The sequence below is a fragment of the Ictidomys tridecemlineatus genome, chromosome 2 (assembly GCF_052094955.1).
Source record: "Ictidomys tridecemlineatus isolate mIctTri1 chromosome 2, mIctTri1.hap1, whole genome shotgun sequence".
Taxonomy (NCBI): domain Eukaryota; kingdom Metazoa; phylum Chordata; class Mammalia; order Rodentia; family Sciuridae; genus Ictidomys; species Ictidomys tridecemlineatus.
The window spans coordinates 27,941,100-27,968,802 of record NC_135478.1 but is presented as its reverse complement, the minus strand read 5'-3'; the positions used below and the strand labels follow the sequence as shown (position 1 = coordinate 27,968,802).

At 35.5% G+C, this 27,703-nt stretch overlaps 1 protein-coding gene across 50 annotated transcripts in view; it reads right to left on the bottom strand.

Annotated features, from left to right (window-relative positions):
• The window catches only part of Clasp2 (cytoplasmic linker associated protein 2), a 202,697-nt gene that overhangs the window by 8,961 nt on the left and 166,033 nt on the right, over positions 1-27,703 (bottom strand). For 49 of the 50 annotated variants that reach the window (XM_078038189.1, XM_078038168.1, XM_078038170.1 and 46 more), the window contains 7 exons: positions 26,620-26,763; positions 25,420-25,526; positions 22,593-22,746; positions 18,695-18,923; positions 9,903-10,096; positions 9,065-9,193; positions 6,987-7,193 (listed from right to left, as the gene is read on the bottom strand). In XM_078038189.1, coding sequence (XP_077894315.1) covers positions 6,987-7,193; positions 9,065-9,193; positions 9,903-10,096; positions 18,695-18,923; positions 22,593-22,746; positions 25,420-25,526; positions 26,620-26,763 — 1,164 coding nt within the window. The remainder of the gene's footprint in view (positions 1-6,986; positions 7,194-9,064; positions 9,194-9,902; positions 10,097-18,694; positions 18,924-22,592; positions 22,747-25,419; positions 25,527-26,619; positions 26,764-27,703) is intronic. The other variant, XM_078038181.1, reaches the window with a different exon arrangement.

The following is a 27,703-nucleotide window of genomic DNA, read 5'->3' as shown; positions in this document are numbered from 1 at the left end:
GGCATCACTCTAATCCCTGAGCTACACTCCCATCCCTAAAATAGTTATTAATTTTAATGAAGTCCAATAGATCTTTTTTTCATTAGTGCTTTGGGTGTCATATCTAAGAATCCACTGCCATACCTACAGTCAGAAAGATTTAACCCTGCTTTTTCCTAAGAGTTTTATAGTTTTAGACCTTTATTTATATTACTGACTCACTTGAGTTATTTATACATGGTGTGTGGTCACTGAAGTCTCTTTGTTATCTCAGCAGTCAGTCAATAACCCGACAGAGATTTCTTAAATGCTTAGAGCCAAAATCAAACAAATATTCTCCCAGTTTTTGAAGATTGTCTCTGAGTTGGAGTACACACTCAAAGCAGATGACATGATTTTGTACTTCTTTATGACTTAATAATAATTCTCCATTATGTAAACATACCACATTTTTTTAATCCATTCATCTGTTGCCAGATACCTGGTTGATTCCATAACTTGGCTATTGTGAATTGTGCCACCATAAACATGGGCGTGCACATATCTCTGAAGTATGCTGATTTTAACTCTTTTGGCTAAATACTGAGGAGTGGTATAGTTGGATCATATGGTAGTTCTAGTTTTAGTATTCCCCTGTCCTCTGCCCCCTCATACTGGGGATCAAACCCAGGGGCACTTTGCTAGCAAGCTACATCTCCAGCCCTTTTAATTTTTTATTTTGAGATAGGGTCTCACTAAGTGGTTTAGGGCCTTGCTAAACTGCTGAGGCTGGCCTTGAACTTGCAATCCTCCTGCCTCAGTATCACAAGTTGCTGGGATTACAGACATGTCCCACCATGCCTATTTTTAGTTTTTTGAGGAATTTCCATAGTGGCTAAACCAATTAATATTCCCACCAACAGTATGTAAGGGTTCCTTTGTCCCTGCATTCTCACCAGCATTTATTACTTTTTTGTATTCTTGATGATAGTCATTTGGACTGGGGTGAAATGGAGAAGGGAACCATGTTACTCAGTGAGCCAACAAAGGGTTTGGCTTTAACTCACTAAGGGCAAGAAGGAATGTCAGTCCTGATCTTCACCACAGCAAATCAGGAACTCCAATTTTTCAAACTAATTACAGACAAAAGAGAGAAAATAACTCCAAACTGACTGACTGACTGGTCTGGATGACTAATGAAGTGTCCTATATTCATGAGTTGGTAAAAATCATTGGAGTGACTGTTGGAGAAGGGAGACTTTCATGTATTTTCAGTTGTTATAGTCTGGTAAGTGTTAGTCTTGCCAGACTACCTTGTGCCACCCCTTGAAGACCACTGGTACACTTATACAACATGTCCGTCATGGTCCTGGCTGGTACAGTGTCAAGGTCATATTTTGCACCTCATGTTTTCTCAATAACAACATTAAATGCACTAGAAAGCAGAGCCAGAGAACCTAGAGTATTAGCCTAACATACACATTGCTTAGTTAGTCATCATACATAAAATCTGTACATGGGCTGGGGCTCTGGCTCAGTGGCAGAGCACTTGCCTAGCATGTGTAAGGCACTGGGTTCGATCCTCAGCACCACATAAAAATAAACAAATAAAATAAAGGCATTCTGTTCATCTACAACTACAAAAAATTAAAAAAACCAAAAAACCTGTACATATCTTGGTTTGGATCGGGCCATGTTCTGGGTTTCTTTCAGTCCTAGTTGAAGACCATTCACTACTCCAAATATAATTCCTGTCATGCAATATCCTTCAATGGTAAGAAAGGCTAGCTCAATTCTGTCCCAGGTCTTATTAGCTCCAGTTGGTAAAACTCATCTATACTGTGAATAAGATATCATGGGTCCATATTTAAAAAAGGAGACAGAGAGTTCATACCAGTTAGCAGAATGCTAGCCAATCTGCATACAAGTAACCTTTGTCACTACTTCTCCTATTGCCTTCCATGGTGGCATAGCAAACTGCCATGGCCTTCCTGCCACCTCCTCAGGTTGAGGTCATATGCTTGGCTAGTGTGGAGCATTCTTACTTCTTTTGAGAAGTGTCTGTGCACTTCATGTGCACATTTACTGATTGGGTTGTTTTTTTAGTGTTAAGATTTTGAGTTCTTGATATATTTTGGATATTAATCCTTTTTCAGAAGAATAGCTGGCAAAGAATTTCTCTCATTCTGTAGGCTGTTTCATCACTCTGATTATGATTCCTTTGCTGTAGAGAGGCCTTCTGATGCCATCCCATTTGTTGATTATTGCTATTATATCCTGAGCTATTGGATACCTATTCAGGAAGTCACTGCCTGTGCCTATGTCTTGAAGTGTTTCCCCTAAACTTTCTTCAAGCAGTTTCAAAGTTTTGGATCTTACATTTAGATCTTTGATCCATTTTTAGTTGATTTTTGGTACAGCATCATTTGTTAAGAGGTAGTCTTATCTGTAATGTATGTTTTTGGCACTTCTGTCAAGAACTGGATGGCTCCAGGGAAAGAGGATGTATGTCTGTAATCCCAGCAACTTGGGAGGCTGAGGCAGGAGGATCCCAAGTTCAAGGCCAGCCTTAGAAACTTAGCAGAACTCTGTCCCCAAAACAAATAAACAAACAAAGGACAATGTAATATAGCTCAGTGTTAAAGTACCTAACACCAAGAAAACCGGTGTTCATTTGTTGATATGGCTCTCTTGCATATTTTTTTTTTAAAGAGAGAGTGAGAGAGGAGAGAGAGAGAGAGAGAGTGAGAGAGAGAGAGAGAGAGAGAGAGAGAGAGAGAGAAAGAGAGAGAGAATTTTTAATGTTTATTTTTTAGTTCTCGGCGGACACAACATCTTTGTTGGTATGTGGTGCTGAGGATGGAACCCGGGCCGCACGCATGCCAGGCGAGCGCGCTACCGCTTGAGCCACATCCCCAGCCCCTCTCTTGCATATTTTTAAAAATATTTTTTTAGTTGTAGATGGACACAATATCTTTATTTTATTTTGTTTTGTTTTAATGTGGTACTGAGGATCAAACCCAGTGCTTTTACATTGAGGCAAGCACTCTACCACTGAGCTTCAACCCCAGCCCTAAACTCTTACATATTTTGAAATTGGGTATTGTGATACCTCCAGCATTATTATTATTATTATTATTTTTGTTTTTTGAAATAGGGATTGAACCCAGGGGTTCTTTGCCACTGAGCCTTTACCCCCAGCCTTTCTTATATTTTAAAGTTTGAGATAGGGTCTCACTAAATTCCTACCTCAGCTTCCCAAGTTGCAGGTACTAGAGGCATGCACCATCATTCCTGGTCTCGTATTACTTTTTGCTCAGGATTGTTTTGGTTATTTGGGGTCTTTCTTGCTTCCATATGAATTTTAAGATTGCTTTTTTCTAGGGCTGGGGATGTGGCTTAGGCGGTAGCACGCTCGCCTGGCATGCGTGCGGCCCGGGTTCAATCCTCAGCACCACATACAAAGATGTTGTGTCTGCCAAAAACTGAAAAATAAATATTGAAATTCTCTCTCTCTCTCTAAAAAAAAAAAAAAAAAAGATTGTTTTTTTCTAGTTCTGAGGAGAACGTCATTGGTATTTAAATATGAATTTATTAAACCTATAGATTACTTTTATTCACATGGCCATTTTAACAATCATTAATTCTGCTGATCCATGATGTGGGAGGTCCTTTTGTCTAGTGTTTTCTTCAATTTCTTTCTTCACTGGTTTCTAATTTTCACTGCAGAGGTCATTTTCCTCCTTGGTTATCTCTTATCCCTAAGTGTTTTAATTTTTTGAATGGTATTGCTTTTCTAATTATTCAATGTTGACTTTGTTTCCTGATACTTTGATGGATTTATTAGTTCTAAGTCTTTGGGAAGAATCTGTAGTATTTTTCTAAGAACAGAGTCATATATTTGTAAATAGGGATAATTTGACTTCTTCTTTATCTATGTTATTTGTACCCTGCCCCCTCTTTTTCTTACCCAAAAGTTCTGGCTAAAATTTCAAGGTCTATATTGAATCTAAATGATGAGAGTGGAAACCCTTGTCTTGCTCCTGATTACAGAGAAAATACTTTCAGTTAGTCTTTCCCCAATCAGTATGATGTTGGCTATGGGTCTGTCACATATAGCCTTTATTATGTTGAAATATGATGCTACTGAACCATATCTCCAGATATTTTTATTTTTTATTTTGATAAAAGGTATTTCTAAGTTGCTTAGGGACTTAGTAAGTTGCTGAGGTTGGCTTTGAACTTGTGATCCTGCTTCTGCTTCCCAAGTTGTTGAAACTATAGGCATGTGCTACCATGCCTGGACTTATTCATGCTTTTTACTAGCTTTTATTGTTTCCTACATTTACCCCTTTGTTTTCTTAAATTTAGGTTTAGGTTTTAATTTGCCTTGTGTCTACATTTTTCTAGTGTACCTATATTTTAGATACCCTACAGGCTACTACTTCCTTCCTTTTTTGAAAGGGAGGCTAAGTACCATTTTGTGGGGCCTGACTCCACAACCCTTGTTATTTACATGTAAGTGGAATGGGATTATGTATATTCTATATTTTAAGAGAAGAAGTCTTCTATGTAGGGGTTGGAGTGCTGTTATAAAATCTTTTTGTTCATTACTACTGTAGAACTGCCTCTTCTTATTTCCTAAAGGTATTAAAAATATGGCCTTTCTATGAAGCTATATCAGCCATAGTATTGGTATGATACTCAGTTTAGCTTCTACTTCAAGGAGATTTTTTTTGTTGGTGAGGAGCTCTTTCTGGAAGATAATTTATTTCTTTTCATTTAAATTCATTTAGTTCTTAAAAAGAAAAAAAATAAATTCATTTAGTTCTTGTTCTCTCTCTCTCCTTCCCTTGTCTTTCTCTTCCACCCCTTCTCTCTCCTCTCTTTCTCCCTTTTTTTTCTTTTGGTGATACTGGGGGAATGAACCCAGGGCTCTCTATCACTGAGCTACATTCCTAGTCCTTTTATTTTTAGACAGGGTCTTGCTAAATTGTTCATGCTGACCTTGAACTTGCAACTTTCCTGCCTCAGCCTGTGAGTACCTGGGATTATAGGTGTGCACCACCATACCCAGCTACTTTGCAAAGTATTTCAAAGAGTCCTGAGGATTCAGAACATCCCAGCATAATCTTCCCTGTCTGCATTTATGCTTCCACCATAACTTTTACTCAGATAGCACTCTGAGAATGGGGAACCTCTATTTTAGAGGCAAGAATTTATGTGATTCTCTGGCTCCAGGGTCATAAAAGTTAACTTTTGGATTTTCTTCATACTCTTCTAAACTACTAGGATCCAGAGGAACCCACCGGTGCTGATGTTTTGGCTCTCCCTGCTTGCTTATATTTGGGGGTTCACTAAGATATCTTTTCCTAATTGTGTCAAAGATGTTTTCATGTTTTTTTTATATACAATCCTAGGTCTTAGTGAGATGATTTTTTTGGTCAAAAAATTTAGAGACCTTCAGAAACTATATTATTATTGTCTCTTGCCTCTCTTTGTTCTTGCCCTAATACCCAGAAAGCTCAATATTAATGGTTTATAGGAAAAAAAGCTAAAATTTAAATTTATTTGAGTTCTTCTGCTTTTTCAGATAGGTTCCCAATAATCATGTATACTATAAGATTTTTGCACCAAGCTGATCGGCGAAAATAAGATATTTACAATCTCTTACAGTTACAAGAACCTTTTGCTAGTATTCTCAGTTATTCATCTTATAAATATTTATTCAGTAGTCATAATATTTATGAAATATATATACTATATAAACTCTGTGCTTAGTACCAAAACATAGATAAAAATAACGAGATCTGAATTTTATTTTATTAAGTAATAAGTTCAGGACAAGGCCACAAATATAATATTATAGATGTACAAAGAAATGAATGATTAATTTTCTTTAGGATTCTTTTTTTTTTTTTGTTACCAGGGATTGAACCCAGGGGTGTTAACCACAGAGCCACGTCTCCAGCCCTTTAAAATATTTTATTAGAAACAGGGTCTTGCTAAGTTGCTTAGGACCTCGCTAAATTGGTGAGGCTGGGTTTGAACTTGGACTCCTTCTTCCTCAGCCTCCTGAGTCACTGGGATTATAGGCTGAGCCACCGCACCTGGCTTAGGACGGTTTTTAATATACTTTATGTAATACTAGCCAGCAATTAAAATTACATTGTAAAATATTATTCTTTGGGTAGAAAAAGTTCACAATATATAGCTAAGTTAAAGCAGATTATAAAATATTATCCTACTTTTGCTAAATTGCTTATATACATGGGGATGTGTACATACAGACAAAAAGATATTATATCTATGACTGTAAATTAGTATAACTACTTTGGAGAGAAATCGGGCAACAACTAGAAATTCTGTTTTTAGATATACACATGTAAGTAGAAGAAGATATTATGAGGAATTTCACTGTATATTGATGCTAATAAAAAAAAAGGAAACAATCTAAACAGTCATCAACAGATGGACAGATAAATAAATGTAGTATGTTATTCAGCCATAAAAAGACAGGAAATTCTGATACATGTTATAACATAGATGAACCCTGAAAACATGTTAAATGAAAGAAGCCAGAGAGTAAAAAAAAACAACAAACATTTAATTTCACATATAAAGAAATCTAGAATAGGTAAATTTTAGAGACAGAAAGTAGAAGAGAGATTACTGTGGGCTTGGAGGGAGGGAGGAATGGGATGTTATTACTTCATGGATATGGTGTTTTGGTTTGGGACGAAGTAGTAGTTCTGAATATGGACAGTACTGGTGGTTATACAAATGTGAGAATGTATTTAATGCCATTAAATCATATATTTAAAAATGGTTGGGCAGTGAATTTCATGTTATGTATATGTTACCACATCCATACCACCCACTTACTGAGACAACCCTAGTTATGGAAAGACTGTCCTGAACATCACAGGCAGCAGGAAGGCTTGGTCATGCCACTAGTGCTGCTTGGAAAGTGCCTCAAATAGCTCACAAATGTACCATACCTTGTTCTTTCAAGCTTTGCTGCTTACCTGTATTAAGCCTGGCATAATCTCTGGCAAAAGTATGTTAAGAGTTTCCTTGGATACTCTCTCTATCACTTTTGTTTGCATTTTGATTGCAGCCAGATTAATTGGGTAATCTGCAGTTTGGATGATAGGACAAAGCACTTTGATGCACTGCTCTGGACTAATGGAAGTAGCCAATACTGATGCAGCTTCCTCAGCAGATCTCACCACCTAAAACAAAGAGGAAATTAAACCGGGAAGTAATTTTTAAAATCTTGTAATATGCCCCAGAAGTATAAACTTTAGGAATCATGATATTTGAGGTTCACTGTAAAAATACTGTAGTAAACAAACATAAGTGAGGGTAAATATAAACAGAGTAGCAAATGGCAATAACTGTTGAAGCTGGATGACAAATGCACCGGGCTTTATTTCACCATTCTCGCCCCCTCTGTGTCCTTTTACTCTTGGCTAAAGCAGTGCTTATTTTTTATCTACTTTTTGAGAAAGAGTCTATGTTATATTGCCCAGGCTGGACTGGAACTTGAGGGCTCCAATCATCCTCCTACTTCAGCCTCCTGAGCAGCTGGGACTACAGGTGTGTACCACCATGCCTGACTAGAGTCGTTTTTAAACTGCACTAGTCTTGCTAGGGTGTGGAGGCTCTATTTACTTAGACTGCAATGTGAATGAAGTTCCCTGTGTTGGACACAGTGAGGTCCTACTCATTATTTAATAACCTCAACTGCTGAGTTCTAGAAGTACTTTACACATTACAACTCTTAGTCCCTTATTAGATACATAGTCTGCAAAAATTCTTTTTGGTACCAAGGATTAATTAAACTCAACGGTGCTTGATCACTGAGTCACATCCCCAGCCTCCTTTTTATATTTTATTTAGAGATGGGGTCTTGCTGAGTTGCTAAGTGCTTTGCTAAAATGCTGAGTAGCTTTGAACTCTGATCCTCCTGCCTCAGCCTCCAGAACCAATGGGATTACAGGCATGCACCACCAAACCTGGCCTGATAGTGTTTTTTGAAGCACTAAAAAGTTTAAATTTTGATAAAATCCAATTTAACTGTTTTTTTTTCCATTGGTTTCTTCTGCATTTGGCATTATATCTAGAAACTACTGCCTAATCCAATATAACAAAAATTCAGACCTCCACTTTCTCTTGAGAATTTTATAGTTTTAACTCTTGCATTTATCTTTGATTCATTAGCTTTGAAAACAAAATCAGATAAAGTATTTCTCAGAACTGTCCAATTTTAGGTGAAAAGGCCATAATATTATCATAATTCATATAATAGAAAAAAATATATGCTTGCATCTCCCCCCAGGGCTGGGGACTGAACCTAAGCTCTTGCACATGATGGGCAAACATTCAACCATTGAGTTATAAGCCTAGCCCATAGGCCTATATCTTTTTTTTTTTTTTTAATTGATTGTTCAAAACATTACAGAGCTCATGATATATCATCTTTCATACATTTGACTCAATTGGGTTTTGAACTCCCATTTTTACCCCAAATACAGATTGCAGAATCACATCTGTTACTCACATTTTTACATAATGGCATATTAGTGACTGTTGTATTCTGCTACCATTCCTTTCCCCTACTATCCCCCGTAGGCCTATATCTTAATCATGTATTACTTTGAATATAAAAAGGAAACAATTAATAAGGGTACTTTTAATGCAAAGTTTACATGGTTCATGAAATAAACTTTGAATAAAATCATAATTTAACTGTCAGATAACTTACTTCTTTTAGATATATGTATATTTTAGTTATAGATGGACATGATACCTTTATTTTATTTATTTTTATGTGGTGCTGAGGATTGAACCCAGTGCTTCATACATGCTTGGCAAGTGCTCTACCACTGAGCCATTATCCCAGTCCATAACTTACTTTTTTTTTTTTTTTTAAAGAGAGAGTGAGAGAGGAGAGGAGAGAGAGAGAGAGAGAGAGAATTTTTAATGTTTAGTTCTCGGCGGACACAACATCTTTGTTGGTATGTGGTGCTGAGGATCGAACCCGGGCCGCACGCATGCCAGGCGAGTGCGCTACCGCTCATCCCCAGCCCCCATAACTTACTTCTTTATGAGGATCTTTGTGTGCTTCCAGCGTTTTCATGACAGTCAGTTCTGCATAGTTTTTAAATCTTGCTGGTTGATGCCTTAATATTTCTCTTAAAACCTTTAATGCCAAAGCCCTGATTGTAGGCTAAGAAGAAACATTTAATGTTTTTAATATTTTATATGATAGTGATAGACAATCTTTAACTTTTTTTTTTTTTTGTACTGGGAATTGAACACAAGGGCACTTTACCACTGACCCACATCCCCAACCCTTTTTATATTTTTTATTCAGGTTGTTGCTAAGTTGCTCAGGGCCTTGCTAAATTGCTGAGAATGGCCTCAAACTTATGATTTTCCTATCTCAGCCTCCTGAGTTTCTGGCATTACAGGCATATGCCACCATATCTGGAAACATTTTCAATTTCTACAACTTCCGCACTTAATTTTGGGGAAACAAAATCTGTAGATATCTGCATGAAGTATGTAGCATTTTACATAATTTTAGAATATCTAATGGAAAATTCACATCATGCTTTTTATATTTGTAAAAAAATATCATTCTAATATAGGAAATTTTACTTCTGAACAAGTAATTCATATTTGTAAAATAAATCTGTACTTTCTTACAAGAATTCAGTCTGTAATCTTTCTTTTTTACTGTTGTCAACTGTTCAAAACTGTTGAGCTCCTTGGTTTAAAATAAAAAGTAATTTATGCTAAAAGTTTCACACAGAGGATGGCAGCAAAATAGACTCATCCTCCCAATTTCTGAACATGTGTAGTATCTGATTAATAGGCAATCTAAAAAGAGACAGGTAGGATAGACAGACAGGTTTATATATTCTGTCACTTACCTCTTTATCACCAAGGGTTTCAAGCAATAAAAGCAATATTGTTTTGAAGTGTTCATCCCAAACACTGAAAGATTCTTCCTGTGTCAGTTTCATGAGTTCATAGAGGGCAATTTTTCTTTCTTCTACACGTTCATTGTGGTTGGAGAGTTCCTTCAACAACTCTGCAACTAGGTCAGAATGGTCTAGGGAAAGATCTGTCAAAAGAATATAATATTAATTTTTTTTAATAGCTCACTTTCACAAGAATGGGGGTGACAATTTTATAATATGAAACCCAGATATAATCAATGTTGGTTGTAAAAAAAAAAAAAAAAAACATTAAGTAATTTTCTAACCCTAACCCTAACCCCAAACAGCAATGTTATTAAAACACTTTTTATAATAAAAACACTTGAAAGAACAGTGTAATAAACTCCCATATACTCATTATCCAGATTTAATAATTACCATGATCTTACTATTCTTATTTCTTTCTCCCTTCCTTTCTCCTGAAGTAAATCCAAACATCTCTTCCTTTTACTTCAGTACGCAAGTCTACATTGTCATGCCAAGAGGTTTTTCTATGTTGGGTATTTTATTTTTAGTGATTCTAATAATGATCACTGGATTTAAATGGTGACAACTTGATCTAATCATTTTAAAGTCCCCCCCCCCCAATCAATATCAACCTTTTAATTAATGGTCTGCACAGTGACTGTTGCTCAATTAATGACTTTATTGAGAGTTAAAAATGGTAATTATCTAATTGTAATATTCCTTCTATAGACTAGAATTTCTCCACAGAGAGCAACTTTATTAACTAGAGCTATTTCGATTACAGTGAAATACAATTTGATAGAAAAAAGAATAAATGCTTAATATATTTTTCTTCAAGTTTCAAAGTAAAGAGGTGAACTCAATGATTTCCTAGGAGTTTTGATTTGCTTTTGCTTAAGTATGAACTCATGGATTTCATGAGTGTTAAAGTAATCAGAATAGTGCTTTGAATCATTTTAAAAAATTTTTATTTTATTTTTTTAGTTGTAGATGGGGACACAATACCTTTATTTTGTTTATTTAATTGTATATGGTGCAAAGGATTGAACCCAGTGCCTCACACATGCTAGGCCACTGAGCCACAACCCCAGCCCCATTTTTTACGAAAATCTAAAGACTGCACTAGAACACTGGAAAGTACCAGAGTTCCTCCTTAATTCTTTTAACTGCAGGACCCAGGCAGTGGCTTGAGCTTACGCCACAGACTCACTTGTTTCCTAACTTCTCTGGAATAAAATCACCACAGAGCATGCTACACACCGATATTACAATACTGCTGACTTAAGAAGAACTACGGCATTAGGATAAATAAACACATTCATAAATCCCATAAAAATCACCCTAGAAACTTTAAGTTATCAGGGCTGGGGATATAGCTCAGTTTGTAGAGTGCCTGCCTTGCATGCACAAGGCCCTAGGTTCAATCCCAGCACCACCACCAAAAAAAAAAAAAAAAAAGTAAGTTTAAGTTATCAAACTCTAACAAGTGTCAGAGGATTATCAATGCAATTCACAAGAAAATGCTTTTGAAAGGAAGACTTTTCCATGAAAGGATGTTTATAATTGCTCAAAGCAGACTGCTAGAAATTACTTGACATGTAGAAGCCTGGACAGACTATTGAAAGGAAAATAGTTTCCACCAGAGAATCCACATAAGTTATTTGTTACCAAACTGAACTATTTATATCACACCAAATGCCATAATCTTAAGATAATAAATTTTTTGGCTGGGGTTGTAGCTCAATGGTAGAGTACTTACCTAGCACATGTGAGGCACTGGGTTTGATCCTCAGCACCACATAAAAAAATAAAATAAAGGTATATAAAAAAGATACTAAATTTTTCCTTTTCTGACACAGTAGGGCACTGGGGTCAAGTGCAAAGAACACAGGTTTTGTGGTTCACCAAACCTCTGCCTCTTACCCTCCAGTATGGGTGGGACACGTAGTTATTTATGTTGAGGATGATTTCTCATTAGTAAAATGGGAAAATAGCATCCACCTCCTGGGGTTAGGGTTAGGAGTTGGGCCTGGAATATAGTAAACATACTAATATTAATTTTCCATGTATTCTTCTGACAGATATTGGCACATCTACAATGCTGGTAGTATTTTTGTGAATAAAATGAAAATATACAATAAATGAAGACAAGTGCTATATGAAGCTTGGAACAACCACTTCTGTGGTTTAACTGAGGGCTTATGCATCTTCGGAAGGTAATTACAGAACTTAAAATGGTGGCCTATGTTTCAGAAGTTAGTCAAGCATTATACTGTGAGTAGTAATGTTCTTGAGATAAAAAAATATCTACCTAATGTTTCAGTTATATAGTTTCTAAAGAAGTCTTCTGACAAATGGAAAATATGATCTTTAGAAACAGACATGAGAATTAGACAATAAGAGGGTAATCTTACTGAGGTATCATAAATTTGGCTTTGTGATGTTTGTGATATAGTGACTTGACATGAGAAGTTGGACATGATTCCCCAACTTCATTAGTGATCAAGGAAATACAAATGAAGAAAAAACAAATAAAGATTTTTTAATTAATCAAAATTATAAACCATCAGGCATGAAGTCATAGATTCCTGAGCAGAGTAAGGATAAAGTACAGGTTTGCAGAGCCCAAGTAGTTAAGAAGCTCGTTGTGCATATGGAGTGGCAATTTGGTGTGAGTTGTTGGAGCCCAAGTGTAATGACACTGGCATCCACGGCTTTGGGTGAGGGTAGAATGGCAGAGGCCAGAAGGATGAGGAGTTCATCTGTATAAGTGAGGAGGTGTAGTGGAGATGAAGATTGGGTACATACAGGAGGACTGACCAAACAATATTTACTTAAAGATAATGGAAGCTAGGTTTCTTCCTGTCAGAAAAGGGGCTATCATGATGGAAAAGAAAGAAATTAGAATTAATAGCATAATGCTACAATGGAACTGAAGCTCTTGGCGTAAACATATGGCTGTTGATAGGTATTCCAAGAAACAGAGAAGTTAAGTTAATGTATATATATATTCCCTAGGTATGGCCACTGAGAGGTTTGGAGAATAGTGATGTCCCATTAGCAGAGAGTATACTAGTATTCAGACCCTAGACTTTAAACATTGCTTTTCATTAAAAGCAACAATGTATCTTCTGAGAAATGACTGATTCCAGATTAAAGCTGTAGCAATACAACATTTGTTATGACAGAATGCAAGGATGGGGACATGTGAACAAAGAACACCAAAAGCCAGCTTAAATGGGGTCTTGCTGCTCATATCAAGGGCCAATTGAACATCAAAATAAATAACAACAGTTACAAATTAAAACCTACTGAGGGGCTGGGATTGTGGCTCAGAGGAAGAGCACTTGCCTCGAATGTGCGACTCACTGGGTTTGATCCTCAGCACCACATAAAAATAAAGAAATTATGTCCACCTATAACTAAAAAATAATTGTTAAAAAACCCCTACCAAATATAACAGGAAACTATAAGTACATATAGTAATCAATAAGTACACCCAAAATTCTTTTATTTATTTATTTATTTTTGGTGGGGATGGGGATTGAACCCAGGGCCTCATGCATGCAAAGAAAAAATTCCTTTTTTTTCTTTCTTTCTTTTCTTGCTATTGGGGATTGAATTCAGGGGAACTCAAACACTGTGCCACATCCCCAGTCCTATTTTGTATTTTATTTACAGATAGGGTCTCATTGAGTTGCTTAGTGCCTCGCTTCTGCTGAGGTTGGCTTTAAACTTGTGATCCTCTTGCATTAGCCTCCCCTGCTGTTGGGATTACAGGCATGAGCCACTGCACCCAGTTCAGGTAAAAGTTCTTAAATAAATAAAATTTTAATTTAATGAAGTGCAGGGATATTTACATTGAGTATTTTCTGATAAAATACCTCTTGATTAAAAGAGAAAAAGTAACTTCACAGTGAAGAAGCCTGTTAAACACCGCTGTAACCAAGTGACCAAAGTTAATATCACCAGTTGTGAAATTATGTTATTTGGTAGGGTGCAATGAAAAGAATACACAATTGCTTCTATGACACTGATGCAAGAATGCATAACCTGATTCTAAACAATAGAAAACAGGTGGGTGCGGTCCCACATGCCTATAATCCCAGCCAATCAGGAGGCTGAGGCAGGAGGATCACAAGTTCAAGGCCAGCCTTAGCAACTTAGCAAGACGCTATCTCAAAATAAAAAGGATTGGGGGATATGGTTCAGTGGTCAAGCATCTCTGGGTTCAATCCTCAATACTAGAAAAACAACAACAAAAAGTAAGAAACCCAAAACCCCCCAAAACCACCACTACCAAAAATAAAACATTAGATATATGTAAATTGAATGAAATACTTCAATGAAATACTACAAAATAACTGGTTTCTGACCTCCAGAGGTGCCTTGGTCATGAAAGCCAAGGAAAGATTGAACACTGAAGAACAGAAACATGATGGCTGAAAGCAATGTGTGATTCTGAATGAGATCTTTGAGCTATAAGATATTATTGGGGGATTCTGGAAAGATAATGGAGCAGGAAGCATCCAGAATCTGTCTTCTCATCTAGAGAACAATTGCAATGGCAGTCTATCTGATTTAACTACTTTGGAGACCAATGAAGGCTTTCAACTTGCGAGTAATGGTTTGGATGGTAAAGTTTGATTAATTCCAACTCTTCACACAGTAGCAACTACCCATCCTCCACTCCTAGCTTCCGAGCAAGCAGTTGTAGAGCATTCTGTGCACAGATTGTGAAGCAAGGGTAGGCAAAAAGGATCTTGTCTTCCAAACAGTGAGGCTTTATGTTCTCATCACTGTTGTTACAGATCACAGAGGTGCAGGCAAAGGTTGACCGCCATTGCTATTTCAGCTCTCCCCATTATTGCAATCTCCTCACCCTAAGGCTGAAATGACTTTCAGAGGACTTAAAGGACTAGCACTCTTAGCCACCTTCACTCATTTTCCTTTTTTCACTTTTTGGAAGTCAAATATTAAAGACAAGGACAGTAAAAGAAAACAAATGTACATCAAGAAAAAGTTAAAAAGTGACACAGAATGCTCAGGGAAAAGCTTAGACTCAGAAAAGATCTGAAAAGATCTTAAGTTTACACCTGAGCCTAATTCTTAGCACAAAGTCAATCTATAATAATCAATAAAATAAAAAGTGATAAACAAAAGCAACAAAAACAGCAAACCCTAGGGTAGGGAAGAATCTGATTTCCAATTACCCCATAATTAGACTCAAATGTCCTAATCTTGACATTAAAAAAAAAAAAACACAAGACATATAAAGAAACTGGAAAGTACAGCAACTATATGAAGCAAAACCTGATAGAATTAAAGGAGAAATAGACAATCCCATAATAATAAGCTGAACGCTTACTCCTGGATTCTCGTTCTCAATAATGGATAAGGAAACAGGATTTTAACAGCTCAATAAACCAACTTGATCTAACAGACAAATATAGAACACTCTAACCAACAAAAACATACACATTGATCCCAAGTGCACACAAGACATTTCCCAGGATAAACCATATGTTAGGACAAAAGTTAAGTCTCAACAGATTTTAAAAGGTGGATAACATCATAGAAGTTATCCTCTCTCACCACACCACGATAAAGTCAGAAATCAAAGACAAAAGTAAAAGTGGAAAATCCACAACTTTGTGGAAATTAAGAAATCATAAGTAGAAACTCTACTACACTTAGAGACAATTAAAAACCCAAAACATGGGGCTGGGGCTGGGGCTCAGCGGTAGAGTGCTTGCCTCACACATGTGAGGCACTGGGTTCCATCCTTACCACCACATAAAAATAAATAAATAAATAAACAAACAAATAAATAAATAAAGGTATTAAACAAACAAACAAACAAACAAAATAAACACACAAACACCACCCCCCCCAAACATAAGGTACTAAAACTTAGCTGGGGGCTGAAGTTGTAGCTCTGTGGTAGAGCACTTGCCTAACATAAGGCACTGGGTTTGATCCTCAGAACCACATAAAAATAAACAAATAAAATAAACGTATTGTATCCATCTACAACAAAAAACAAAAGCTGGGCACAGTGGTTTATGCCTGTAATCCTAGAGACTTGGCAGGCTATGGCAAGAACATCATCAAATTTGAGGCCAGCCTGGGTAACTTTAACAAGGCCGGAAACAACTTAGTGAGAACTTATATAAAAAAGGCTAGGAATGATATGGCTCAATGATAAATTGCTTCTGCATTCAATTCCCAGTACCAAACCAAACCAGGAAGATCTCAAATCAAAAAACGAACTATAAACTTAAAGAGCTAGGTAAAGAAGACCAAACTAAACCTAAAGTTAGTAGAATGAAGGAAACAATAAGATTAAAGATAAGCAAAATACGAATACAAAAACAAAAGTCAATGAAATAAAAACTGTTTCTTCAAAAAGATTAACAAAATTGATAAACCTTTAGCTAGATGGACTAAAACGAAAAGTCTTTCAAATTTCTGAAATCAGATATGAAAGTAGAGACATCACTTCTGATTCTATGAAAAATGAACCAACTTGTTTAACTATAAAGGGATTGAATCAATAATCAAAACTCTACTGACAAAATTAAATCCTAGATCTAAGGGCTTCACTGGTGAAAATTCTACCAAACATTTACGTAGTCAATACTAATACTTCTCAAACTTTTTAAAAAAATTGAAGAAAAAGGAACATTTTCTAATTCATTCTATGAAGCCAGCATTACCCTGATATTGAAGACAAAAACACTTTAAGAAAAGGAAACTGCAGACCATGTAATATTCCTTATCAACACTCAAAAATGTTGGTATACAAAAATCCTCAACAAAAAACTAGCAAACTGATTTAAGTACCATATTAAAAGGATTATGGCCAAGTGGGATTTATTCTTGGAATATAAGAATGGTTTAACATACAAAAATCAATTAATGTACACACATTAATAGAATAAAGGAGAAAAAAACATGATTTCAATTTCTGCAGAAAAAGTTTTATAAAATTTAACACCTCTCCATGAGTCCTATCTCCAAGCCAGAAAAAATCTATGTACGTTGTTTATTTATTTATTTCTGCAGTGCTATGGATAGAACCCAGGGTCAGTCTGACTGTATGCTAAGCTGTTATACTTTCACTGACCTATATTCCTAGCCTGGTGAAAGAACTTTTGGCAGTGATGTCAAGTAGATTCAATGGAAAAATGACAGTCTTTTAAACAAATGGTACTAGGAAAACTGGGTATCTACATGCAAGAGAATTAATTTTAACCTACTTCACTTCATATCACAAATATAAAAATTGACTCAAAATATATCAAAAACCTAAATATAAGACCTAAAATAATAAAACTCTTAGAAGAAAAATGGCAAATGTTTCACAACACTGAATTTGGCAATGATTTCTTGTATATGAAAGACAAGCAAGGCATAGTAGCATATGCCTGTAATCCCAGGGACCTGGAAGCTGAAGCAGAAGGATCCAAAGTTTGAAGCCAGCCTCAGAATAAGAACTATAAAAGACTGGGGATATAGCTCAGTGGTAGAGATTCCCTGGGTTCAATCCCCAGCTTAAAAACAAATTTAAAAAAAAATGATTATTTTAAAATAAAAATACACATATACATGGTACAGAGTCAGTGGGCCCAATTTAGTCTGCTAGTTTGTGACCCATATGCATCAAGAATTTTTAAATGATTAAAGCTGCTAAATCTAAGTCTGAATTCACCAGGCTGTTGCTACTACATAGTGTTCCAAGGATACTTTCAAGAGATCCAATTTATTCACTCCTATTACACTGACGTCATGACTACACCTCAGTAACACAGTCAAATATTTGTGACAATTAGATTAAAATATAGGTCCTTATGCAACTTAAATTTAGTTTGCTAAAGCTGTCTTAATTTTGGCTTCATTATATCATGATATATTAAGTTTTCTAACATAAGAGGTTGGTTAAAACATGATTCCTCAACCTCATTGTAATTAAAAATATACAAATAAAGATTCTAGTTCATTCATCAAGATACAAAAATAAAAAAAAAATTCTAATTTCTCAATCTCCCTAATAATCAAAGAAACACATTAGGATGGCCTGTTTGATATCTGACACAATCATAAAAAATTAAAAACATTCAAACATTCTGTGTTGGTGAGAAAATCAACACTGCTTAAACTGGCCAAACTTTAAAATTCACATTAAGCAACTCCATCTCTATAAATCTCTTAGATGTGAATTAGATCATTACACCACTGTTCTTTCCTAGAGGTGAAAACTGAGACCTAAGAGGGTTGACCACCTTGCCAGGTTATGTAACTTACTTAGTGCCAGAGCTTAGACCTAGGTCCATTTCACCTCACTTCACTAGAATGACAGTATTTCCTATATTTGGTCCTTAAATGTTTCTTATTAATAAAAGTCTATTTATTTACACTTAAAGGTTTATAATAAAGAATGTGTAGGTAGTTCACTGTGGTATAAAAATTGATGACTAAATGCACTAAATTTATGAGTTACAAGTTTGAATTGTTTATTGGAGGATATTCTTCCAATTTTCTTGACTATGAGGATAATCTCAAGATACCCCCTGTTTCTTTTTCTAGGGAAGAAAGCTATCAAAACTATTAGGAGTGAGCTCCTAAAAGACAGGAGAAAACATTCCCATTCCAAAGATCCTTATATTTTAGGAAGTTACAATAAAAGATTTGGAGAGCTGATTATCAGCCCTCCAAAACAACACAGTGTAGTAGCAGCATGACCCAGAACATACCATCAGGAAACTGGTCAGCATCATCATCAAACATGGCTTCCTTGAGGGCAGACTTGTTGAAGGGACTGATGCTATCTGAATAGTTATAGGGATTATAGTCTCGAGAGCGTGGAGAGGAGTGAACTGGCATCGAGTGGAGCAACGAAGCTTTATTATCAAGAGTTGTTTGGCTTGAGTCAGTAGCATCACCTCCTGCTCTTGGGTCTGACATCCCGGGACCACCACACATCTATTGACAGGAAGGGGAAGGCACAGTAAATTGACTTAATTTAAAATATCTCTATAACATTATAAAAAGAGGTTTTCCTACTGTTTAAAAGGCTATTTAAGAAAGTAATAATAATCAGCTGAAAGAAATTAATGACAATCAATATAATTTAAAACTTATATTAGAAATGACAAAGCTTAAGATGTAAAGAAGCCACAACTGTGAGGGCAAATAAGAAACTATGAAAGAATGCTGCCTCCAATGATTGTTACAGTTCCTTTGCCAATGATTCAACCAAATAATACGTACAATGTCATTAGTAATAGCTTCTCTATGCTAGCTAAAAATGTGAAAGGACTTCATCACAATACAGAACTAGCTGCCAAATGCTATTGTCAAGGTAGTAAATTATGCAATGAAAAGTATGTCAACAAAGCATAAGAAAAACATACTTTAAAAAGGCCTCCTTTAAAGAAAATTCTTTTTAAAGAAGGACTTAAAAGTCCTATTTAACTTTTGGAAGGATGCCAATAGAGTTGGGCTACATAATCACACTTGCCAAAATATCAATAATAATAATGATACAGATACTAGTATCAAAATATTTATTGCCATAAGTATCATCATCACTACCATCTACTGAACAACTATGTACAAAGCCATTTTCCAGACATTTTACAAACATTCTTCACATATTTAGTGTGTAGCTACTATGCGCCAGGCATTGTTCCTGACACTGGAACTAGATTAGTGAATCAAAGATAAAATGATGTTTACACTCATAGAGTTACATTCCAGTGGAGAGTCAGAAACAATAAAACAAAAAACAAACAAACAAAAAACACTTAATGAGTAAAGTATATAGTATGGTAAAAGGTGATTAGTGATTGAAAAAAAAAGAACGGAAGTGTGATATTAAAGGATCATGAATGCTGAGGTGGAAGAACAGGGTGGCAGATTAACTAGAAGTGAGTAGGGTCCACTGAGAAGCCATTAGAGTGAAGCCTGGAAAAATGTGAAGGAATTAGCCAGGCGACTATCTGGAAGAGTGTTTCAGGCAGAGAGAATAGTCAATGTGAGAACCCTGAGGCAGGAACATGCCCAATAAGTTCAAGGAATAGCAAGGAGACCTGTGTAGCAGGAATTGAGTGAACAAAGAGAAAAGTAGCAGGAGTGAGATAATAGCAAGAGGAGCTTACTATATAAGACTGTGGCTTTTACTTTGTGACAGGAACCTTCTATTGAGTTGTGAAAAGAGGAGTAAAAAGAGTACAGAAGGTCCAAGGGGAATCAAAGAGGCCAATTAGATGCCTATTTTAATAACCTAGTAGAGAGAACTGATGATGATAGCTTGAACCAGAAGGCAGTGGTAAGAAGTAGGTATATTCTAACGTAGAGCCACCAAGTTTCCTGACTCGGTATGGAAGATGAGAAAAGGGAGGACTTAAAGACAACTCTTTGTCTCAGGTTTTTGCTGAGCAGCTAGTGTTGTCATCAACTAAGATAGGGAATAGCAGTTTCAGGGAGAAAATGAGGAGTTGAAATGGGTAGTTAAAAGTTTGAATGTGAATTGAAATGCATTTTGCTGTCATGTACAACTAAGTAGAACAAATAAAAACATAATATTTTTTTAAAAAAGCAAAACATTCAATTAAACTAAGAAAAATGTTAAAAAAAAAAAAGAAAGTATGAATGTGGACCTCAGGAGAGAGATCTTGACTCAAAAGAGCCACATGTTTCACATTTGCAACAACTTTTAAGGTACACAGCAATATTTCTATTTAACTAGGGAAGACCCCGAGGCTTATAAATAATCCTTTCATTACCCAATAACTGCTGGAACCTGGGATTTGAACTCACTTTTATCACATCAACTACCTGAATTCCCCATCTTATACCACGAGAAAACAAGATGAGCCTGAGTGTCAAATCAACCATCTCTCTTACTGACCTGTTGTTGCACAACATGTAATTTTTAGGATAGGAAGTCTTGAATATGAATGCTAAATTGGCTTTTTGCAGCCAGTTTATTCAGCCTAGTACAAGCTACCTCTCTGCTATAGACACAGGAGAAAAACAACAGTGGGAAAGGAGTCAGGAAAGCAGACAAGAGCCCTCTATAGAGATGTGCCAAAATACTATAATGTTCTGCAACTTTGTAAACATTGAGAAACAATGAATTCCATAGGAAATGGCAAGATGGCTGTTTTAAAAAGAAAAGTTGAAGCCGTCAGAGTACAGTCTAAGAAGCAGCAAAGTAAAAAATAATTACCCTGCTGGGTATGGAGGTGAACACCTGTAATCCCAGCAGCTTTGGAGGCTGGGGGAGGAGGATGGCGAGTTCAAAGCCAACTTCAGCAACTTGGTGAGGCTCTAAGCAACTTAGCAAGACCCTGTATTTAATAAAATACAGGGTGTGGCCTAGTGGTAAGCACACTGGTACCAATAAAATGAAACAAAATAAATTAAAATAAATAAATAAACCCCTCGGGCTGAGGTTCTGGCTCAGTTTTAGAGCGTTTGCCTAGCACATTCGAGGCCCTGGCTTCGATCCTCAGCATCACATAAAAATAAATAAGTAAAATAAACATACTGTGTCCAATTACCCAAATAAATAAATAAATAAATAAATAAATAAATAAACCCCCAAAATGGAACAGGCAATCAATTAAATAATATTCACATATGTTAAGAAAGATAGGTCACAGGGCTGGGGTTGTGGCTCGGCTGTAGAGCACTTGCCTAGCACATGCAAGGCTCTGAGTTCGATCCTCAGCACCACATAAAAATAAATAAATAAAATAAAGGTATTGTGTCCAACTACAACTAAAAAATAAATATTAAAAAAAAAGATAGGTCATAACAGTCTTAATGGGAGCCATATAACCTGATGGAGCAAATCATTATTAATTACTATAGTTAACAGGAGAAAAAATAATTTTAAATTCCTTATTTTATCTTATAAGACTCATGTGCTATGGCCCATGTTCCAATCCCTCTTTCATTCATAATTCTACAACTACACTGGATTTCTTCAAAGGCTTCAAGTTTGCTCCTGTCACTGCACATGTTAATTCTGTCATGGAATTCTCCTCTACATTTTCTGTGGCTTTATTTAAATTAAATGCAAATGTAATCTCCTGAAAGATGCCTTCCTTGACCCACACTAAAACAAATTCATTTTCTTCCAAGGACATTTTAAACTAAAACTCCATAATAATCAACTCTTTACCAATATCTAAAACGAACCGCGCATGATGGCACACTCCTGTAATCCCAGTGGCTTGGAAGGCTGAGGCAGGAATATCACAAGTTCAAAGTCAGCCTCAGCAACTTAGCAAGACCCTGTTCAAAATAAAAAGTTAAAAAAGGGCTGGGGATGTGGCTCAGTGGTTAAGTGCCCTTGGTAATCTCTGATACCAATGAATGAATAAACAAACAAACGAACGAATGAACTGGGGAGGGGGGCAGCTACTTGTCTTGTAACTCTAATGCATAAAAAAGTGCCTGACAAACGGTAGACACTCAGCAAATAACTGAAGAGGAACAGATCCCTAGAAAATTGTGTGAAATGCTACAAAGCAAAGTAAAAAAAAAAAAAAAAAGAAAAAAGAAAAAAAAAAAGCAGACAAAAACAAAATCTAAATGGAAACTAAATAGTCTGCAAAATAAGAATATTTAGATACTCACTGAATCGCCATCATCCTTTTTAGAATCCCTTTTCAATGGCTCATTCATGTCTTCTTGACTACGGAAGCTGAAATTTTGGATTGCTTCAGTGACACCTCTAAGAGAGCTATAAATATCTTCAGAGTTCATATTTTCTGTGTCATAATCAAATGCACTATGAAAAAGATAACACTAATTTTTATTTCTCTATAGTTTTACAATACAAACACATATGAGGAGATTATGTAGGATAAAGACAGAATTAGAGAATGCATAGCCCCCAAACATCATTAACAAAATAAAATGTGGCAGCTATAAATGGTTAAAGTACATATCCTACTGTTCCTCACAAAGGACTGCTTACAATGACTCTGGATTGTAAAGCTTTTAACAACTAGTTTGTCTACCTTCAAAAATGTTCTGTTTAATATTGGCCAAATTATATTGTGTTCATGTTATGAATATGAAACAACAACAAAAAATCCCATCACTATGTAAAACTATAATGCACCAATAAAAAAATGTGGAAAGAGAAAAAGAATGTTCTGGGCTAGGGGTATGGCTCAGTGGTAGAGTGCTGGCCTAGCATGCACGAGGCGCTGAGTTCAATCCTCAGCACCACACAAATGTACAATAAAGATATTGTATCCACATAAAACTAAAAAATAAATATTAAAAAAATGTTCTAATTAACCTGGGATCAGTAAACTATGGATGGCTTGGAAGCTAAGACTATTTTTTACATTTTAAATGGCTGGAAAAAAAATCAAAAGAATGTCTTATGACACATGAAAAGTATATAAAATTTAAATTTCAGTGTATATAAGTAAGATTTTGTTGGAACACAGCCATATTTAATTATTTAGGTATTGTCTATGATTGTTTTTGTACTGTAATAGCTGAGTTAAATTGTGGCCACCAAGATTACATGTCTTAAAAAGCCTAAAATATTTATCCCTTGTCCTTTATAAAAACTCTTCAAATTCTCACAATTGACTCATGAGAATGGTACTATATTTGAAAAGAAAATAAGAGTATTTATATAAGTTTTTAAGAAGTTAGAGAACTTTAAACACTGAACATAAATGTTAATGACACTAATTCTACAATCAAAACCCAAAATTCAACTGAGGCTTGAATTTAGCTATAAATTGTCTCATATGTATGTATAATATGGAAGAAATGAGCTAGTTAATGTTTGAGATATATTTTTCTTTCTTAGATGCTGATATTATATCCTACAATTTTAATAAATAAGCTGATAAAGCAAGTTATGAATATGTGGCTAACAACAAAACTGAGCTAATAATTATAAGCATGAACTACTGTGAAAATCCTTTTTTGAAAAGTCAGGAAAAGGGAAAAAATAATAGTCTACTAATGAATTAATATTTTAATCTGAAATACTGACCATTTTTGAGCTGCACAGTGTGTGAAAATTATACATCTTTTAATAATATTTTTTTCTTTTTAGTTGTAGATGGACACAATACCTTTATTTATTTTTATGTGGTGGTAAGGATCAACCCAGTGTGTCACACATGCTAGGCAAGTGCTCTACCACTGAGCTACAACCCTAGTCCTCCAAATTATAATCTTTTATTCTATATTAAGGATTAATCTCTCAATCACATGTTCTTTATCAGAAGTATATATAATGTCATCATAAGGTCTTTATATATTTAATATTCTTCTTTTTATGCTTTGTCTACAAGTTTAAATCTCCGGCCTCCTACTTTTTAGAGGTGGTTGGTCAATATTAGATCTAAATATCTATTATTTTAATTGACCTCATCATTTATATTGAGTGACAGGATGTAAAGCAAAGATACAATTTGCTGGGTTTACATATTATCTCTGATAAATACAACTATGTGATTTAACAAGACAAAAGCTCTATTAGTAGATTTTCTTTTCCTTTCAAAAACTTCTATATCTGGGCTGGGATTGTAGCTCAGTGGTAGAGTTCGAGCCTAGCATGTGGGAGACCCTGGTTTTGATGCTCAGCACCACATTAAAAAATAAATAAATAAAATAAAGGTATTGTATACAACTAAAAACAACAACAACAAAACCCCAAAACTTCTATATTCAATACATTATCTTTGTTGTTGTTGGTGGTGGTACTGGAGAATTGAACCCAGAGGCACTCAACCACTGAGCCACATTCCCAGCCCTATTTTTATTTACAGACAGGGTCTCACTGAGTTGCTCAGAGCCTCACCATTGCTGAGGCTGGCTTTGAACTTTCTGCCTCAGCCTCCCAAGTTACTGGGATTACAGGTGTTATTTTTATTTTGAGACAGGGTCTTGATAATTTGTTCAGAACCTTGCTTAGGTACTGAGGCGGTTTTGAACTCCCAAGTTGCTGGGATTATAGGCATGAGTCACCATACCTGGCAAAACATTCTCTTTTAAAAGGCTAGTTTTCGAATAAACTTAAAATTGCCCTTTTTCCCCTTCTTTTCATTTTTGGCAATATTGGGAATTGAACCTACGGGGGTGCTCTACCATTAAGCTACATTTCTAGCCCTTTATATTTTGGGACAGGGTCTTGCTAAGTTGCTGAGGCTGATCTTGACCTTGTGATTCACCTGCCTCAACCTCCTGTGTATCAGGGATTATAGGCATGCATCATCACACCTGGCCCTGTTTATACTATTTTAAGACCTTTCAAATCAAGATGGGGATATAGCTCAGTTGGTAGACTGCATACCTTGCATGCACAAGGCCCTGGGTATGCTCCCCAGCACCGCCCCCCCCAAAAAAGAAAGCCCTTTTATTAATATTTTACTAAGATCGAGAATTTGCAAATACAAAATATGATGAAAAGTTATCCTTTTATTACCTTGGGGATAAAGTATTTTGTGATGTATTGGTAGGAGAAGTAAGAGGACTGGACCAGTTGGCTGGTGATCGTGGAGTTGGTCTTGTCAAAGGACTCCCCATGGAACTCTGATGAAAGGAGTCAAATAAATATTAACATATAATAGGTAAGTAAAAGGCTCTTAAGGAAACAATACAATTGTGAGATAGGAACACATGAAATAGCCACAGTTATTGGTCAATATTTTAAATATTCATATACTTATATCTGGTTTCTGGGAGGAAAGTTTTTCTCCTCACTCAGAAATCTAACTCTTTAGTGTTTTTATCTTTTCTCCTTACTTGCTTCCTGTCTCAAATATTATCAACATCCTTTCCCTCAAGAATTCAACAGGATCCTAAACTAAAAATTTTAAATGGGCATTCTATTCTGAGATAATTATCCACTTCCAACAATTACTAATGATAAAATTTTATTCTCTTAGTTTGCTTTACAAATGATTTTCATAAAGACGCCAATGGAGTAAAATGTGGCCATGTTATTAATCTGTATCTCTTACAATATAGTGAAATAGTCCCTCTAATTCACACAAAAAAATTATTCTCAGATTATTTTTCAACCTCAGACTTTGCCTTAAGCCTCCCATCAAGTGCATCTACATTTTTTATATCTGTTATCAAAAACTCCCTAAAATTTTAGTCCAGTTTTTCAGGTTACTAAATAAAATTTATTTATATATAGATTTATATCTTATTGCAATGTTTCATTTACTCCCACCTTACTTCCTCAAAATAAAATCCAAGCACAGGTGAACTGACAAACCTATGATTATTATGTACTATCCTCTCCAACCGTATTTGTTAACCCTACAATAAGTCATCTCTGCTAATAGTGAAATAAGGATTGGTTCATCGGAAGAACATGTCCTTATGTTCTAATGGCTTCCAAAGCTGGTGCCTTCATACATATTCTGCTCACATTTGGCTTTCATTATTCGTAATTAGCCAGTATTCACCAGTGCCCTAATGTATACAAATTATAATAGAAATACAGCAAGCCTAAGGCCTCTGTTGTTTCCAAGACAATATATAGTTTTACTCAGGAAACTCTGGCAAGTACAGAAATCATATGAGGCTCAAGTTTATTTCATGTAAAGGAAAATAATTACTGTTAAACCAACCATCAGATTATACAGTAGCCAAGAAAGTAAGCAAGAAATACCTGGGTTCCATTGCCAGTGTTTCGAAGGTGATTATGAAGAAGTTTGGTAGCACCATCTTGAAAAGTTTTTGGTAAAGCTCCTAGTAACATTGTAAACTCTGGGGTATTGAGTTCAAATAAAGAAATCAGCACTGATTGTGCTGCCTTAAAAAAAAAAAAAAGCACAGTAAATTCAATAAATGCATTTTGGTTATGCAAAGATGATTGTCTTCTTTAACATTTCTATTAAACATCGGGAGGTTTAACTATTTTTCCCAGGGCAAAGAAAAATGTTCTTATTTTAATTATTATTATTATTATTATTTTTTTTGGAAGGAGGGGTTGGTTAGAGCATTTTTCTAGCATATTCAAGGTTCTGGGTTTGATCCAGTACTGAACAATAAAAAACAAAACACACTTCTTTTATGGGAAAGATAGAAACATTTGACTACTGAGCTACATCCTTAGCCCTTCAGGAAGGGATTAAAAAAATATATGACCCACCATTTATTTTTTGAAATTAAAGGAGAATACAAAAAGTTTAACAAATAGAACAGAAGCAAAAGATAACCAGACCCTTTCTTCCTAGGCCTGCAATCCTACATATTCATGAGGCTAAGGCAGAAGGATTACAAATTCAAGTAGTTTAGTAAAGCACTGTCTTAAAATAAAAAAGGAATGGGCGTGGTATTCAGTGGTAAAACACCCTTGGGTTCAATTCCCATTACAAAAGAAGAAAAAAAAAAGTTAACCAGATACTTTCTGTCAACATGTTACTACTTCAGTTTTCCTAATAAATGATTATAAGGAGCAAAAAATATCAAATTCTACTTTCTCAATATATGTAAATCTTGAATAAATCAACAGTATCTAGACTCTCAAATAGCTAATCTAACAAATCTACAATCTGAAGAAGCTAAACTATAGCTAATATTTTGTGGAAATGGGAACAATAACAACAAAAAGCCTACTCAGATTTATAAGAAATCTTACACATTTCTTCTCCTATAGTAATCAATTGAGTTATTAAAAGACAAATATTGAAATTCATATTTATAGAAACTTAAGTTCTGGAACTGTTCTGACCTAATTCTATAAAAACCTA